Raw genomic sequence first — 15597 nt, 5'->3', positions numbered from 1 at the left:
TCAATGTGCCCACTGAGGTACCAAGGTTCGATCTGTCAGGGAGGAACCAAATGATTAGCTGAAGAGCGTCCAACACAGTGGACCCAAACTTTTCATTCAAGAGCACCACAACATTGTCTTAGCTATTTGCAGAGAAACAAGCATGACACTCGAAGCAAGAAACTGGTTAGGAAGAAACAAACTATTAAAACCTAAAAAAATTTTCTATGTTAATTTTTTTTTTTATGTGAAGTTGAGTCAAGGTTTATCCCAAGATAACTAGCCAATTTTGAAAACCTCTTTTTTAACTAATAATCTTAAAATCTTTGTATTCATTAACCTATGTGAGACTATTTCTTAATATTTTCCCTTACCTGTAGGCTCTCTTTTGTAGTTTTATATGTGGATAATTTGGGTAGAGACTTATATATGAGTATCTGTTCTAATACTAAGTGAAATTAGGTCAAAGATCATCCTAAAATGACTAGCCAACTTTAAGAATTTTTTTTTCTAATTAATAACCTCAAGATCTTTATACTTATTAATTCATATAGAATTATTTTTTAACACTCTTATTCAAAGCTTGCTTCCCCCTCAAACCCTGAACCACCTCAAGTCCTAAGACAAGCAAAAGAAACTAAAATGCACATTCCAACAAGATTGGATACTGTTTGTTTTTTCCCGAATGAATGTCAGACTGAATTAACCCAATGCTTCAACTCATTTTAACAGGTCCGCGTCTTGTTTTGATTAGAAAACCAGAAAGGAAGATTCCGTTCCCAATACTTGGAATTTAGATCATAAAGTAGGTTCATGATCGAGGTAGGCCTGTGAAACACTGAAACTACAAACAGAAGCTGCACGTTACAGGCCAGTAGGCTTCCCGTTTGGCCGTTGGGTTTGCTGCAACAGCGCCTCAGCTATCGGGAGGTTCGGAATTCCGATTCATTTAGTCATCATTAATTGGTTCAGCCAGGCTGACTACCACCTTACGTAACTGGAAACTTCTTCTGAAGTCTTTGGCCTTGGATGGCAGACAAAGGCTGGGGCCTTTACAGGCGTAGCTAGTCCTTGGTCTTGGACAGGTCTAGACGGAAGAGCAAGAGAAAGAGATGAGGACAGGCAGCGGCAGCAGTAAGCCTGAGTAGGGAGAGATGGCTGGAGGTTGGGGCTGGGACCAGATGGCGACCGGTGTTGGTCCCAGCGTGCTGTGTTGCTTCCCCCGCGTGTTTTTGGACAATCGAAAAAATGGGAAAATATACAGGAAAGAGAAAAGAAGATGAAGGCGTCGACTGAAACTGTTAAGGACTGAAATTAGCTTCCTGGTGTGGTTACCGTCAGCATCCCTTCGTCGTTGTGGACCCGAACCTCCTCTACCCTCCTTTCTCTCTGCACGACTGCACCCAATTTAATACCCTACTCGCCGCGGCAGCCCCACTGCAGAAACAGACTGACGGGCTTCTGATCTCTTTCTCGCTCTTTTTCCTGCTTTTAATGGTAGTTCCATGCATCTTATCTTGCTAGCTTTAACATTTGTCTTCTCCTAATCCACTTCCATACCACCGAGTGGCAGGAGAAGAGGTGTTGGGCATGGCTATGGATTCCAATTTCACCTTCGTCCACGACAATGGTCGTTTGCCAGGTGAGCTATCAGTCATACATTCTCAGACTTCCAGGATTCTGTGCTGGGTGCATGTTCTTAAAGTTTGGTTCTGAAATTTTGAATGAGTTAGTAGGGGCGATGGATATGAGCAGTTCAGAAGCAGTGAACACCAGCGCGTGCAACAACAGCGGCAGTCGCCGGAGCCAAGAGAAGAAGAAGAGGCTGACAGCGGATCAGATGGAGCTACTGGAGAGGAGCTTCCAGCAGGAGGTGAAGCTCGAGCCGGAGAGGAAGCTGAGGCTTGCCCAGGAACTCGGCCTTCCGCCTCGGCAAGTCACCGTCTGGTTCCAGAACAGGCGCGCCCGGTGGAAGACCAAGCGGCTGGAGCACCTCTACTCTACCTTGAAGCGAGAATTCGATGCCATGTCTCAGGAGAAGCAGAAGCTCGAAGAGGAGGTTCATTAAGTCTCTGCCCTGAACAAACTACGCAAGAGTAAACGTTCCATCTTTCATTACCAGCCTTTTAACGATGTCTGTTTCCGCACAGGTGATTATTCTTAAAGCTCAATTGGAGAAGAAGTTTCAAAAGCAAGACTCTACTGTAGTAGTAGAGGAAGATGAAACTGTGGAGAGCGCCAGTAGAGATGCTCAAACTCTCAACCAGTTTCAGGCAAGCAGCTATAATCCACTGCTCATCGATTACAGCTCTCTCTTGACCATCAAAGACTACTGTGGCGTGTTCTCAACTTTACCATACCCTCAAAATCACACCCTCCATTGATAAGTACACTAACTTCAGATATTCTCCCCTTATATTTCAGAGTGTATCGTCCTATTAACCTTTAAATCATCTTTTCTGTTTCTCGTCTTTGTTTTTCTTCACTGTTGTCTGGTTTACTATATATTAACATCGTATGTATAAAGCTTTTCTTTGAAGTGCATGAATGATATCTCGCGCTCATACACGTTCAGGGAACCTATGAAACCCAAGCCTTGTCGATCGTGAACGTACGTTCATTTTCTGGCTTTAATGAATAACCAGAAATATATGAAACCGTTATATCAGTCATCATGATCATGATGATCAACAGCTATCCTGTTTAATCAAACAGGCGGACTGAGATTTTTGTATGTTTTACACCAAATAATTTTTCGTATTGGATTAAATCTCTTAATCAAGATATATATAAAAGTGTAATAATTTATTTTTATAAAAATATAAAATAAAATATACAGTGTTATTAAATTTAGACCGGATGATCAGTGAACCCTGTTTAACTGGACCTGGCCATCCATGTTGATAGTACCAATTAACGAACCTAGGGAGGGGTCATAACTGGCTAGCTTAGCCCATTATTGCAGTTTGATCAGTGCACTGCACAAAAATGATGTAAACTGGACTAGTCTTTCCCCCCCCCTTCCCCCTCTTTGATTCTATAGATGAAGGAAACCTTGTCTGCATTTGTAAAAAGATGAAAGAAATGGCAGTGAGAGGGAAAAGAGAAATCTATATACATTAAAATGTTACAATAAAAGAACTAAATATATGAAGAAAATGAAAATTTACTTGCAGCACTCATTTATGAAACAAAGACCTGAAAGGTTATGACCCCAATGTAAATAATCTTTAACATGTGTAATACTTGTATCAGACCCAAAATCTAATTGCAGGAGTATACTGATCCGCCTATTGCTACATCACAACTTCTTTCTCCTTTCTCTTAAGTTACTAGGTATGATAGATACTGAGTCTACACAGAGGCCACCTTTGGAATGTGTGCAATCAATTTGCTTCATGGAAAACCTAATTTCTGTCTCCACATCTGAATTATTGACAATAAATTCACCCACCTCGTACTCTATCCAACTCCCTCTTCTCAAGTTGCCAAAAGAATCATCCTTCTCAGGTTCATCCAAACAGCACTCACAAATGGCTTGCTGACCATCCGAGGTAGATAGTTCAAACTTGACCGGCTTTATATCCCAACCATGTGTGTGTTCAAAATTACTTACTCTTCTGCCCAGTCTCTTTGAGAACTTTCCGAGATGAAGTCTAACCAGCAAACAGTAAGCACCAGCTGGAAACTGCAACTTCACCCCACCATCTACCTCAAACCACCATATTTGCTGCAAGTAAGCAACAACATGAAACCTGCAAATAAGAAAACTATCCATGATAAGCTCAGAAAAGAGACCAACCATGATCAAACAAAACCATCAAGGAAGTGGAAGGTAAGTGGAAGACAAAAGGCAACCAGATAGCAGATTCAACAAAAAGCAAGTGGAAGGCAAACATGCAATGAAGTGCTTTTAGCTTCAAAAGACAACCATGGAACTTTCTCATGTTTTAACTTTGACGAATTCAAAAGGGACTTACTTAATTGAGGCCACAATGATCACAACATTTGGAAGTGATACTGTTTACACTGTTTCACTGTGTCGTTCCAATTCTCATCCTGTATTTTAACAAAAATCATAGAACATTTCCCCTGCACCAGGTCCAAGGGAGGTTCTTCTCATCTTTTTTTTTTTTTTTTTTTTTTTTTGAAAGAGAAGGTTTCTGTAATCTTGTCGTTGCATTCTTAGACGAGTGTTGAGACTAGACACGAGTTCTTGAGAAATTACACTTTCAAGTGCTGTTGCACAATCATGGAGAGGAAAGACCGTGTCACAAAAGGAAAAAATGAATTTCCAATATGATAATGTGGAAGCAGGAACTAGAAAGCAGTTAATAGACAGCTGCATTTGACCTAGGCACTTTTATTCAAAAGGTATTGCCAGCTCAATTACACAAGACTCCCAATAACTAGGGATATTAACAGGTCCAACCTGGATCAAATAAACAACATCAGGATTGAAATCCAAATAGACAATCAATTTAATATGGTATGCCTCTGCAATGTTTGTATGGTTATCCTCTCTAAAGTAAACCTTTGACATAGACACTTTAATTACCTCATCTGCAATTGAATATTTGTTACAAATATAAATTTTTTATGTCTACATATGTTTTTCGGGTTTCTGTACTATTATTTCTCATGTCTCAAGGCCACTACAGCTTGTCATGAATAAGCTAAAACCTCATGATTCAAATCGAAATACTAGAATGATAAGTAATCAAAGGGTAGATAAGCAGACAAAGGGCCCTGCCACTCACAATTTTAATATGTGATATCATCTCAACAATCTTGTACTTGACAAATAGGTATGTATATGCAAATTATCTTTTTATTTTACTATTATTTTTCTAGGAGATGGATATGCAAATTATCTTGATCAACAACTTACGGAACCAAAATCCGAGGCTATTTTTTGTTGGAATTGTGGAATGGCTTCTATTGCGTCAAAAGATGTCTCACTCAAGTGTAGGAAGAGTAGACTCTCAAGCTACAAAATGTATAATACATGAAACATTATTTGTTAGAGAAAACAGAGAGTTTCTTTTCCTTTATTTGTTAGAGAAAACATACGGCCACTCACCTTGCAAGCATTCACAATACTTAATGGACTGAGTAAAAAAACTGAACCCAGTTGTTCTTTTGCCACTGACAGAGTTGATGTCACCATGATTCCATGTATCCCAAGTGACAAGATGAAGCTAATATGTACATGAAGCACTACCACATAAGTAGTTGTTGCACATATATACCATGGTGTTGGGTTTCATCAACTTAGATTTTAGAAAAAGTAAATGAGATTTCTCGAACCACAAGAAGACAGGGAGGCAGGTAACGCAACAAAAAAATAAAAAAAAGAACAAGGAAAGAAAAAAAAATGTTTTAGAGAACCTACATATAGAGTGGCAGAGACAGGATGTGAAAAAGGAAAAATATTATGACATGCAAAACCGTAGATTGGAAAACATTTTAGTAAATATCAATTGTGAAAAGAACATGAATGATTGATAATTTTCATTGCTTGAATTACAGCACAAATTCAACTTAACTGAATCCAAAATGAAGCCCAAGAAAACCAATCAATTCTTTGCTCGTTAAACACTAAGTAAGATTTATCTTATTAATCTGAAAAGATAACAGGAAAGCTACTAAAAAGGGAAAATAAGAAAGAAAATCATGCAATAAAATGTCAAACTAGCTAAACCACCATGCATAAAATTCATTGGCAGAATATGGAAGATAAAACGATAAGGAATAAATATACCAATTAAACGGCTATTAAGACTTGTTAATTCAATTACTACCATTTCAAATAAAAGGGAAATAAAAACAAGCTATACAAATAGTAGAGATGCACGGACATCATACATACACATTCAAGTTACTTAACAATTTCAAGGGTATAGATGTGTACCTGGATTCTTCTGTGGGAATCCAACTCCAGTATCTGCGATCTTCAATTCCTGTTATAGACATACACTTTGCTGAAATTGAGATGCAAACTCCACCGGTTACTCTATCCAGCCAAACTTCCTACAACGAATTAAGACAAACCAATAGAATTAGAAAAAAAAAAAAAAAAAAAAGACAGATACGAGTCACCTTTACCTTCTTAAATCTGGTTTCCTCTAAATATAAATTTGCACACAAAGTAGCCCTCGGATTTTTCTCCAATCCGAATGACAACAAATATTTTGACATCATCAACAAATTCATCAAATAAAAATTTAATTACATTAGGTATATGAACTTGTCTATCATTTATTACCGTCCAATAGAGTAGCAGAACAGAACTGAATCTTAATAAACATCTTATGGAGGTGATACAATACATTTTTTTTACATGAATAATCTTTACAATGGTGGACATGCCCATGTTTAGGTGACAAAAATTTATTCTGAAAATGCTCCTAAAGGTTGGGAATGTTTGCAAAGGTTTTGATGATCTAGATTTGTCACTGTACCACAAATACACGAAGCTTACCGGTAATTCAGACAAAGGGATACCAAAACACCAATTTTTTTCACTCGTTGGCAATTACTTTTTGTTCACACCTGACATGAGCAAACCAAAACATTCTATTCCTAATTAAAATTGACTAACTGGAACGAAAAAAAATCCACTAACTGAAAAATTAAGAAGCTATACACCAAATCCTAATTAAAATTAACTGGCAACAAAGCCATGTAACGAGAAACGACCGAAAATCGACAATCCCCAGATTGACGGGAATAAAAATTTAGATAGAAAGTGGAAGGGTTAGAAGCAGAGAAAACCAAGTAAATATAAACACCAACCACATGAGAAAAAAGAACAGGTTGAAGGAAAAAACAGAGAGACAGAAAAATGTACCTTAGTGGCGTCGTCGAAGAGAATACGCCGAGAAAGAAGGGCGAAAATGTCTTTCTTGGAGAGGTTTTGCAACGCTGCGTCCGGAGAAATTTTCTGGAGGAGATCCTGATAGTTAGGAGGGAGCTTTGCTTCCCAGACGGAGTCGGACGACGCCGCACCTCGGAAAGCGCGGTTGAGGCGGGCCAGGTTGCATATCTCCGGCGGCGTCAAATACAAAAACACGCAAGCAACGCAGCTCTCCGGGATATCCCCCAGCCCCGGCCCTCCCGTCCCCGACCCGCTCCTCTCGGTCAGGTTCGACAGCGAGGCCCCCATTTCCACCTCCTCCTTCTCCTCCCTCTATCCCGCCATTCCTGGTCGCCGCCGCCGCCTCTTTATATCGTCGGATTCTTTTCCCGCCACTCGCCGCTGATTGACCGGAGCGATATTGGAACGTCCCGGAGCAGGAAAAAAGAAAACCGTGGCGATCAATGGTTTCTTGCCTTCGGCGCCGTTGGCCAGAGTTGGCATTCGCGACCAAATAGATAGAACCCAAAGCCACCGGTCACACAGTCTAAATCAATCTCCACCATCCACTTCCATTCATTTATTCTAAGCGCGGTTTATTTAATATAAATCTTCGTTCCAAATAGTGCTGTTTCTTGGATTCTATCTCTGTTGGCGCTTTTGTCTTGTTCGGCTTCGGAAATCTGACCCTCTTCGTAACATCGGGGGACTCACGGCTCCGTTCAACTGTTTCGTGCCCTTCAAGGCAACCCGAATATTTCGTAACCGAACAATCACCCCTCTTGACTCTTATCTTTTCCATTACGATTTTATAAATTAATTAATTATTTTAAAGGATTTTTTAAAAAAATTTAATAAAAAATAATTTTAGACCGCTCGGATGGCCGTGATTGGTTAATATTTTATAAATATTTAACTATTTTACACAATCTACTTCTTTTCTGGATAGATCTTTTTACGGGGAGCGCGTGGAGATGATCAGGTAATTAATACCAAACGTACTCACTAGTCGGCGGTACACATTATGGTGGGCGTCCACATCTTAAAGTCTAACGCGCTTTCAGAACAGAACCTTCTTCTCATGTCACCGAAAGCTGGTGCCGATTTGAGCTCAGGCTCTCACCAACACTTTAAAGTTTTGGGTAATTTTCACACTTTTAGAATGCACTAATAGGGCATAAAGATATTTCGTCATTTCACCTGAGTTATTAGGGAATTTTGAAGTAGTTGAACATCTGGAGTGGAATATGGTTGAAATGCTTGTCCTGATCAGAGAGCGTGGTCCATCCCACCGGCCGGTCAGGTCGGTTAGTCTGCCCAATCTTGTGACAAAACGATTTCAGTCCACAAAATGATGCAATAAACTCGTGATCTGGGCCTCCGGTTCCATTATCCGAGAATGTGAGCCGACATACGAGCCATTAAGAGTACGACACAACATGCGAAACGTCCTCCTGGCTCCAGCACCGACGCATCCAGTGGAGCATTAAATTATTGAATGAATCTGTTCTCATTTAGAAGCCACTAGGTAGTTTAGCGCCACCTTTAAATACTACCCGCTTGGATTTGAGATGTCTCCATTCCTCTGTACCGGTGTTTTCGTGGCTCCTCAGTAAGTCAGTCCTCACTCCCGCGTCCGCATCGCCTTCTTTCAGATCCGAAGAGAAAATGGCTTCATCGACGAGGGTAGATCTGGACGGAAACCCGATTAAGCCATTAACCATATGCATGATCGGCGCCGGAGGCTTCATTGGATCTCACCTCTGTGAGATGATCCTGTCTGAGGCTCATCACAAGATCCTCGCTGTCGATGTGTACAACGACAAGATTAAGCATCTCTTGGAGCCCGCCGGTTCTCCCTGGGCTGATCGAATCCAGTTCCATCGTGTCAACATTAAGCATGACTCCCGCCTTGAAGGCCTTATCAAAATGGCAGATCTGGTACGTTTTCACTGTATGTTTCTTGGTCCTACAGTGCAATTTGAGGAATGCAGTTTTAGTTCAGATTTACTGTGTTTTCTGTCGTTATTAATGGTGGATCTCGCCTTGATTCGTAGACCATTAACTTGGCGGCTATCTGCACCCCGGCGGATTACAACACCCGTCCTCTCGACACCATTTTCAGCAATTTTATCGATGCATTGCCTGTGGTGAGGTTTCTGGACAGTTTTGTTGAGATTTTATTGACTTCTTTATAATTCAGTTATTTTTCTAATGGCTTTCTGAGTTATTCGTCCTAAAAACTCGGTTTTTCCAGGTCAAGTATTGTTCGGAAAACGGCAAGCGCCTTATTCACTTCTCTACTTGTGAAGTCTATGGGAAGACGATCGGTAGCTTTCTCCCCAAGGACCATCCTCTGCGACAGGTAACACGTGCTTTTTCGTTCTCTTTAACCTTTCCTTCAGGTTACTTCCATTCTCTTCGATCCACTTGGCCTGCTATTTTTAGCTGTTCCTTCTTCACTTTATTATGCCATTTATTTTAATGATGGTACACTCTGCTTTCTCATGTGCTCATCTTAATGATTCTATTCTAGAAGATTCTTGACGTGTTGTTAAAGCTTTCAGCTTAGTTGATTTAGTTGATTTAAATGTTTGTCAGTGAGAAATACCGCTGATGTATTGTTGTTCTTTACGTTGGTTGGTGATCTTAGATATTCGTCATGTGGTTTGGAATGCAAGTGTCTCCAAGACCTAACACATTGCCAGAGTTTGTTGGTCTTCCTATTTGCACTAATATCTTCTTGGCATGATTTGAGAGACTTATTTTTCTCCAAGGAATTGGAGAAACCATAAGTTGGTTGTGAAATACCTTTAGAGTCTTTCTCATTGCTGAAAAATGAAATTAAAAAAGAAAATAAACTTAGCCTTTTAATGAATCTGCATTTATAGCAAGATTATTCTGCCCTTGGTTGGAATTATGCGTGAATTTTGATAAATCTTCAATATGTGATGCTATTTTGGTTTTTTGCTTGTTGTAACAAAAATGAGGTGAGCTATCTTAATTATCTTCTTCAATTCCATTAGGTTTTACGTATATGAGTGTATCTGCTGGCATGTTTAACTGGCTGTGTAATTGATTTGGAGCCTCAGTTTCCATGATTTATCACAGATGATGCTTATGCCAACAAATCTCTGCAATCAATTATTGAGATGTGATTGTGGTCGGCACAGTTAAAACTTCCCAGAGTCCAATCATTCTTTCGTCATCTTCTACCATTTAAAAATGAAAATAAATAAATAAATTATAAATTTTTTGGAATACTCTGGTTGACACTTTGCTAGAAGATCTGTTTTACTACTGAAAGAGTTGGGTAGACATTTGGAATATTTAATCATCTGTTTGTAGCTACTTAGATGTAGACATATTTGTCTTATGTGAAATCTGAATTTGTAATAGAATGTCAACTCTGTTACCCAATACATGATTTGCTAGATATTAGGTCCAATAAATACTTAAGTCAAAGTTAACTGTTTTTTAATGAGACTGCATCACCGGAGTTAGTTGCTTTTTGGAGAACAGGTAAATTGGGCAAATTCTTTTAAATATAGCTTGGTGGTTGAGGTCTCCATCATCTATATAAGGTGATTGATGTTTTGAACAGATTCAGTATCATTTAGCTTGCTTCTTGTACCGACTCTGCAAATGATCTTGAATGTGTAAATGAATTATGTTATTGTGAACTAAGGTTTACAAACTGGATTTTCAGGGTTTTTTTTTTCTGTTATTAGTAACTTTGCTTGAAGATTAAAAAGAAAAGAAATATTAACTGCTGCTTTGCTGTTGATTTATAATAGAGGTTTCTCATACATTTTGTGTATGACAATGTTATGCTTTTATTTCTTTCTCTGTTGCTATTGTTTAAAAATAAACCATGAAAAAGTCAAATTGGTTCCACTGTTCTCCTGATATTGATTTTAAGATTTATTTGTCTAACAGGATCCATCTTTCTATGTTCTCAAAGAAGATGAGTCCCCCTGCATTTTTGGTGCTATTGAGAAGCAAAGGTGGTCATATGCGTGTGCAAAACAGCTTATTGAAAGGCTAATTTATGGTAGGTAGGTATTCATTAACCATTATGTTTTTGGGTAAAAATACTTGATGTCCTTCTGACATGTCCATATTATTTCTGGAAACAATTTAGCTGAGGGAGCAGAAAATGGCCTTGACTTCACCATTGTGAGACCTTTCAACTGGATTGGACCTAGGATGGATTTCATCCCTGGGGTGGATGGTCCAAGTGAGGGTGTACCTCGAGTTCTGGCATGCTTTAGTAATGTAAGTACACCAAGCCCCAAAGCTGAAGCTTTTGAGGGTGACATACCACTTCTTCTATTAAAATTCTTTTGTGCTGCAGAATCTTCTTCGTCGTGAGCCCCTCAAGCTTGTGGATGGTGGTCAATCTCAAAGAACCTTTGTTTACATCAAAGATGCCATTGAAGCTGTATTATTGATGATTGTGAGTGACAAGCAAAACCTAGAAGTGTTAGCTTCATTAATTATTAATGCAGCAAGACTCATCGTCAATGAATCTCCTTCAGGAAAACCCAGTCAGGGCAAATGGTCACATTTTCAATGTGGGCAACCCGAACAATGAAGTTACAGTGAAGCAACTTGCTGAAATTATGACACAGGTTTGTGAGGATCCTTGATTGAATCAAGCTTAGGCTGTATATTTTGCTCTTTTTACCTGTCGTTAGGGTTGTATTTTCTCTCTTTAGGTGTACTCAAAAGTAAGTGGTGAGCCATTTTTGGAGGAACCAACTATTGATGTAAGCTCTAAGGAGTTTTATGGTGAAGGATATGATGACAGTGATAAGCGGATTCCTGATATGACAATCATCAACAAACAGCTTGGTATGCTAATCCACTTTCTTATCTATCCTGTGCTTGACTGTTGCTTCTCCAGAGGCTTCCCTAGGTCCTTTAAGATAAAGAACCTTACCATGACAGTTGGACATTGCTATAATTACTTGAAACTATATGCAGCAAGAGTAGTTTAGATCAATTGAGCTATCAAGACAAACTTCAGTTATGAAATTGGCTGTATGAATGGTTGTGTTTTCTTCGTTTTGAGTTTATCTGGAATTATTGATCTCTTGGCTTCTCCTGGCCTCAGTTGTTGGGCATATTTTGTTGTTCAATTGTTGGGCGCTTCTGATTTTCTCATTTGCAGGCTGGAATCCAAAAACTTCACTTTGGGATCTGCTTGAATTCACATTGACCTACCAGCACCGGACATATGCGGAAGCTATCAAGCAGGCCACTGCAAAGCCAGTGGCATCCAGCTAAATCGGTTCACTTTCACGCGGTAAAGAATGCAGTTTTAGATATAGGCCAGGTTCATAATGAGGGCCCATTCATTTGTTTCTTTTTCCAAAAGAAAAATATGTCAATCTTGTTTGTGATTGATATGATTTTACTGGTATCGTTGCTGCAGTAGTCGTAATGTACCGTGTTCTACATATTCTAGTTTCATGTAAAAGAGTTATGTTTGGGTACTGGGGATTCGTATCCCTGTGAAGCGTCTGTCATGTTTAACGGAGGTGCAACCACCAAGAACACGGACGAAGGCTGATTGGCGTATCAAGTATAATTGTCCTCGTTGTTCTGTATCCCGTCCGCATTCACCCTATCTGTACTCTATTAATAGGTGTAATATTGTTTAAAGGTGAACGACATAATTTATTTATTCAAACATAGCGTGGAATGATTTACCCTTTTCTGTCCTTCAACCGTTTTTACATTAATTCATATGGGAAGGAAAAAGATCATCGTCTCTCCATTGTAAAACAATTTGGATGAGAACAGTCAATTGCCTCACCAATTATCAGGGCTTACGTTCATATTCTCAGCAGGCGTAAAGCATGTAGTACGGGAAGTGCCTCATGTAACTGTGCATGTAGAGCGAGAAGTGCCTCTTGTAACTGTGCATGTAGAGCGAAGTCCATGTTGTGGACTTATCGACCTCAGAAGTTGAAAACAAACAAAATTGAAATGATTAACCAATAATAAATGGTAGAATATTTTTTTAAAATGATTTATTTAGTGAAAGTAAAATTGAATTACAGTATAATTTAAATTTGGAAAAAGTATATTTTGTGTTAATGTGTATAATAGAAAGTGTAATAGAAAATATTTTTTTATGTTAGTATGTACTAGAGGAGAAGGGGCGAGCGAATAAAAGTGAATTAAGTGACTCCGGGGAGTGAATTAACTTATTCACTTATGTAAGAACAAGCAAAAAGGGAATTAACTAAGTAATTTCATTCTTACCCTGAACTATATTAACACGACAACAGCAGCGAGCCAACCCTGGACATCATATTTTCTAATCGTTTCCTTCTTGAGTAAAAGGAATAAAGCTGAATCCTTGGATAGGCATGTAATGAATACATTGTGTCAAATCTCAGTCCCTAACAAAAAATTTCTCTACTTGAAAAGTTGTAAAAATGCTTGTCGCGTCTAAGGACGGGCTTGAACTTTCGACCAAAGGATAGCACAGAACAGGTTGGGTTGAGTTTTAGGCCCCAAACTCTAAAAAGACTTGAAACCATAAATATATGATACCATGACAGTGATTAGCTAATACATCCAATAAATCGATCTATTAGATACGAAAAATTGATATTGATTATAACGAATCTTCTGCATTCATCCTTGTTACTAGAGAATGCTTTCTTGCTCTCATACCAGCTTATTTTCTTGACTATGCACTTTCTGACAGATGGAAGTGGGAGATGTGACCTGTGAAATAGAGACTGACAAAGCAACACTTGAATTTGAAACTTTAGAAGAGGGGTAACTGTCCTTACATTTGATATTGACTTTCTTCTTTGGAGGAAACTTTATGAGGATTGAAATATCCAATATTACTTCTCACGAGGTTTAGACAATTAGCCCTTTTCTGCTGTTATTTTTGCACAGTTGAGGCTGGTTTTCCCTAAAAAATCGGTATTTACTTAGAACTTCTTGTGTGAAAACGAAAAAAAAACTTTTCTTTTGTCTTTATCTGACTTTTATAGTTCTCACCTTTCGTGGACTCTGAAGGTATTTGATTTCTTTATACAGGTTCTTGGCAAAGATATTGGTTCCAGACGGTTCAAAAGATGTTCATGTTGGATAACCTATAGCAATAACTGTAAGCTAATCTAGCAGTAACTGTTAGTTAACTTTTGCACAGGAGACCCAGGACATTACCTTTTCAATCTCTTGATTCAGGCAAGCTCTCTAAATGGTATGAGGTTGGGGGAAGCAATATCATCTCTGGCATTGAAAATTAGTCTGTGTATTCAGAAAAAAAATACATTATCTTTCCCTGTGAATCATGATAAATTTGAAGCTATATTTTTGAGAACTATGAGATCTGGTCAACTGGCAAGGTGGCAGGTATAGACTTTGTGTTACAACTGTGTGTCATCCTGACCTTACATTTTGCTGGTCTTTGAAGCTCCACTGTGTTAGCATTTTCATTCTGTATCCATTTCTTCTGTAACTTTGAAGGTTTAGCCTTAAAAAAAAAAAAAAAAAAAAACCACCTTCCCTTGCCAAGTTGGCTTCACTAGTTACCTTGGTGTCTCCCACCTACAGTGGACATGAGAATGTCCTGAAAGTTTTCAGTCATTGCAGTAGCTCGTATCTCACCATCGGTAATCGTTGATTTTTCCTTTTTATATGTTGCTGGCCTGCATTTTGGCCGTTGGTCGGGGTAATGAGGTTGTTGAACCAGTGATAGGTGATAAGGTTAACTTTGGAGACTTCAAAGAGGACAAGTAGATAGGCATCAGACACGACAGGGGAAGAAGAAGAGAAGTTTTTTCCCTGACAAACAGAAATTTCCTACAAAGAATAGCAAAACAACAACAAGTCATTCTTCTCTGAATTTAACAGCGAGAGGCTCATACCACTGTGGCCCAAAACCAGCTGCTTTCCTAGCTTGCTGATTGCTGATTGAAAGGAGGCTCCCTGAAATACTTTCTGACAGTTTCATGGAAGGTCCGGATCACAGAATCAAGCTCATTTATACCATCTTCATTATGGATATCTTGATCTGTTCCTGACCATGTCGGGCCATCACTGGCTATTTGCATCTCCAAGACAGGTTTCTTCAATGCCAAAATGTTCAGACCTTAAACAGGCTGAAACAGAGATATTTGAACCACTTTACTCCGCTTTTAAAACTTGCAGCGTCCGCTCTCTCGTCCGAACTCTGGGAGGAGACGTCCACCCAATCTTCGACATTTGCCGCCGACCATCAGCCGTCTTTCTTTTTAATATTTTTACATTAATCCTGTATTAATTATTGAAAATAATTTTCTTTATTGATGCTGAGTTGCAGACCTGGACCCCACCCTGTCAACTTGGAAATTATAAATGGTACGTGAACTGGGCCCCACCACAGTGGAAGGCAAAACAACATTTTACTGTCCTTCTCGTTCCGTCAAATCTAGTAAACAGTTTTGGCAAAACTATGGATTCCAAACTCGAATCCCAAGCAAAACCGTGGGCAGTTCTTTTACGGGAAATTACTAAACTACCCATTTATAAATAAATATGTGTAAAAATAATTAATTTTTAAACTTAATATAAAAAAATCCAACTTTGACCGATCATCTCGTGTGTACAAAATATGATCAACTATGACGGCTCATGTTGGGGCACGTCACCAGAATTAACACCGTGTCATCTCACATGTCGGGGAGAGTACGACATGTTGTCATGTCAAGTCATCAATGCACTGCGTCAGTATACCTTTTTTC

The 15597-nt window shown here is 39.0% G+C and overlaps 3 protein-coding genes across 5 annotated transcripts; 2 read left to right on the top strand and 1 right to left on the bottom strand.

The window, feature by feature from the left end:
- The first annotated feature begins 1606 nt into the window (after positions 1–1606).
- Positions 1607–2363, top strand: LOC137955155 (putative homeobox-leucine zipper protein ATHB-51). The gene is made up of 2 exons (XM_068802027.1): positions 1607–2038; positions 2130–2363. Exons 1-2 carry the CDS (start codon positions 1607–1609, stop codon positions 2361–2363), a joined length of 666 nt encoding a protein of 221 aa, XP_068658128.1.
- Positions 2364–3077: 714 nt separating this feature from the next.
- LOC137956175 (F-box protein PP2-A15-like) lies at positions 3078–7369 on the bottom strand. Of its 2 annotated transcripts, none has more exons than XM_068803548.1 (3): positions 6833–7369; positions 5894–6012; positions 3078–3749 (listed from the first exon to the last, which is right to left on the bottom strand). In XM_068803548.1, exons 1-3 carry the CDS (start codon positions 7145–7147, stop codon positions 3281–3283), a joined length of 903 nt encoding a protein of 300 aa, XP_068659649.1. In that variant the 5' UTR covers positions 7148–7369; the 3' UTR covers positions 3078–3280. The 2 variants fall into 2 exon arrangements, with proteins under 2 accessions (XP_068659649.1, XP_068659650.1); XM_068803549.1 differs by having other exon boundaries at positions 3078–3734.
- Positions 7370–8401: 1032 nt separating this feature from the next.
- On the top strand, positions 8402–12573 carry LOC137956191 (UDP-D-apiose/UDP-D-xylose synthase 2-like). 2 transcript variants are annotated; one of them, XM_068803569.1, is made up of 10 exons: positions 8402–8779; positions 8896–8988; positions 9096–9203; positions 10778–10892; positions 10983–11116; positions 11196–11297; positions 11380–11472; positions 11560–11695; positions 12015–12149; positions 12279–12573. In XM_068803569.1, the coding sequence occupies exons 1-9, from the start codon at positions 8507–8509 to the stop codon at positions 12128–12130; spliced, it is 1170 nt and encodes a 389-aa protein (XP_068659670.1). In that variant the 5' UTR covers positions 8402–8506; the 3' UTR covers positions 12131–12149; positions 12279–12573. The 2 variants fall into 2 exon arrangements, with proteins under 2 accessions (XP_068659670.1, XP_068659669.1); XM_068803568.1 differs by having other exon boundaries at positions 12015–12573.
- The last annotated feature ends 3024 nt before the right edge of the window (positions 12574–15597 follow it).

This window comes from Aristolochia californica, unplaced genomic scaffold (assembly GCF_029961685.1).
Source record: "Aristolochia californica isolate CCGP_79_NKW_82.1479 unplaced genomic scaffold, dmAriCali1.0.hap1 SCAF_2, whole genome shotgun sequence".
Taxonomy (NCBI): domain Eukaryota; kingdom Viridiplantae; phylum Streptophyta; class Magnoliopsida; order Piperales; family Aristolochiaceae; genus Aristolochia; species Aristolochia californica.
Note: the sequence above shows the minus strand (reverse complement) of the source record. Positions and strands in the feature narration are given on the sequence as shown.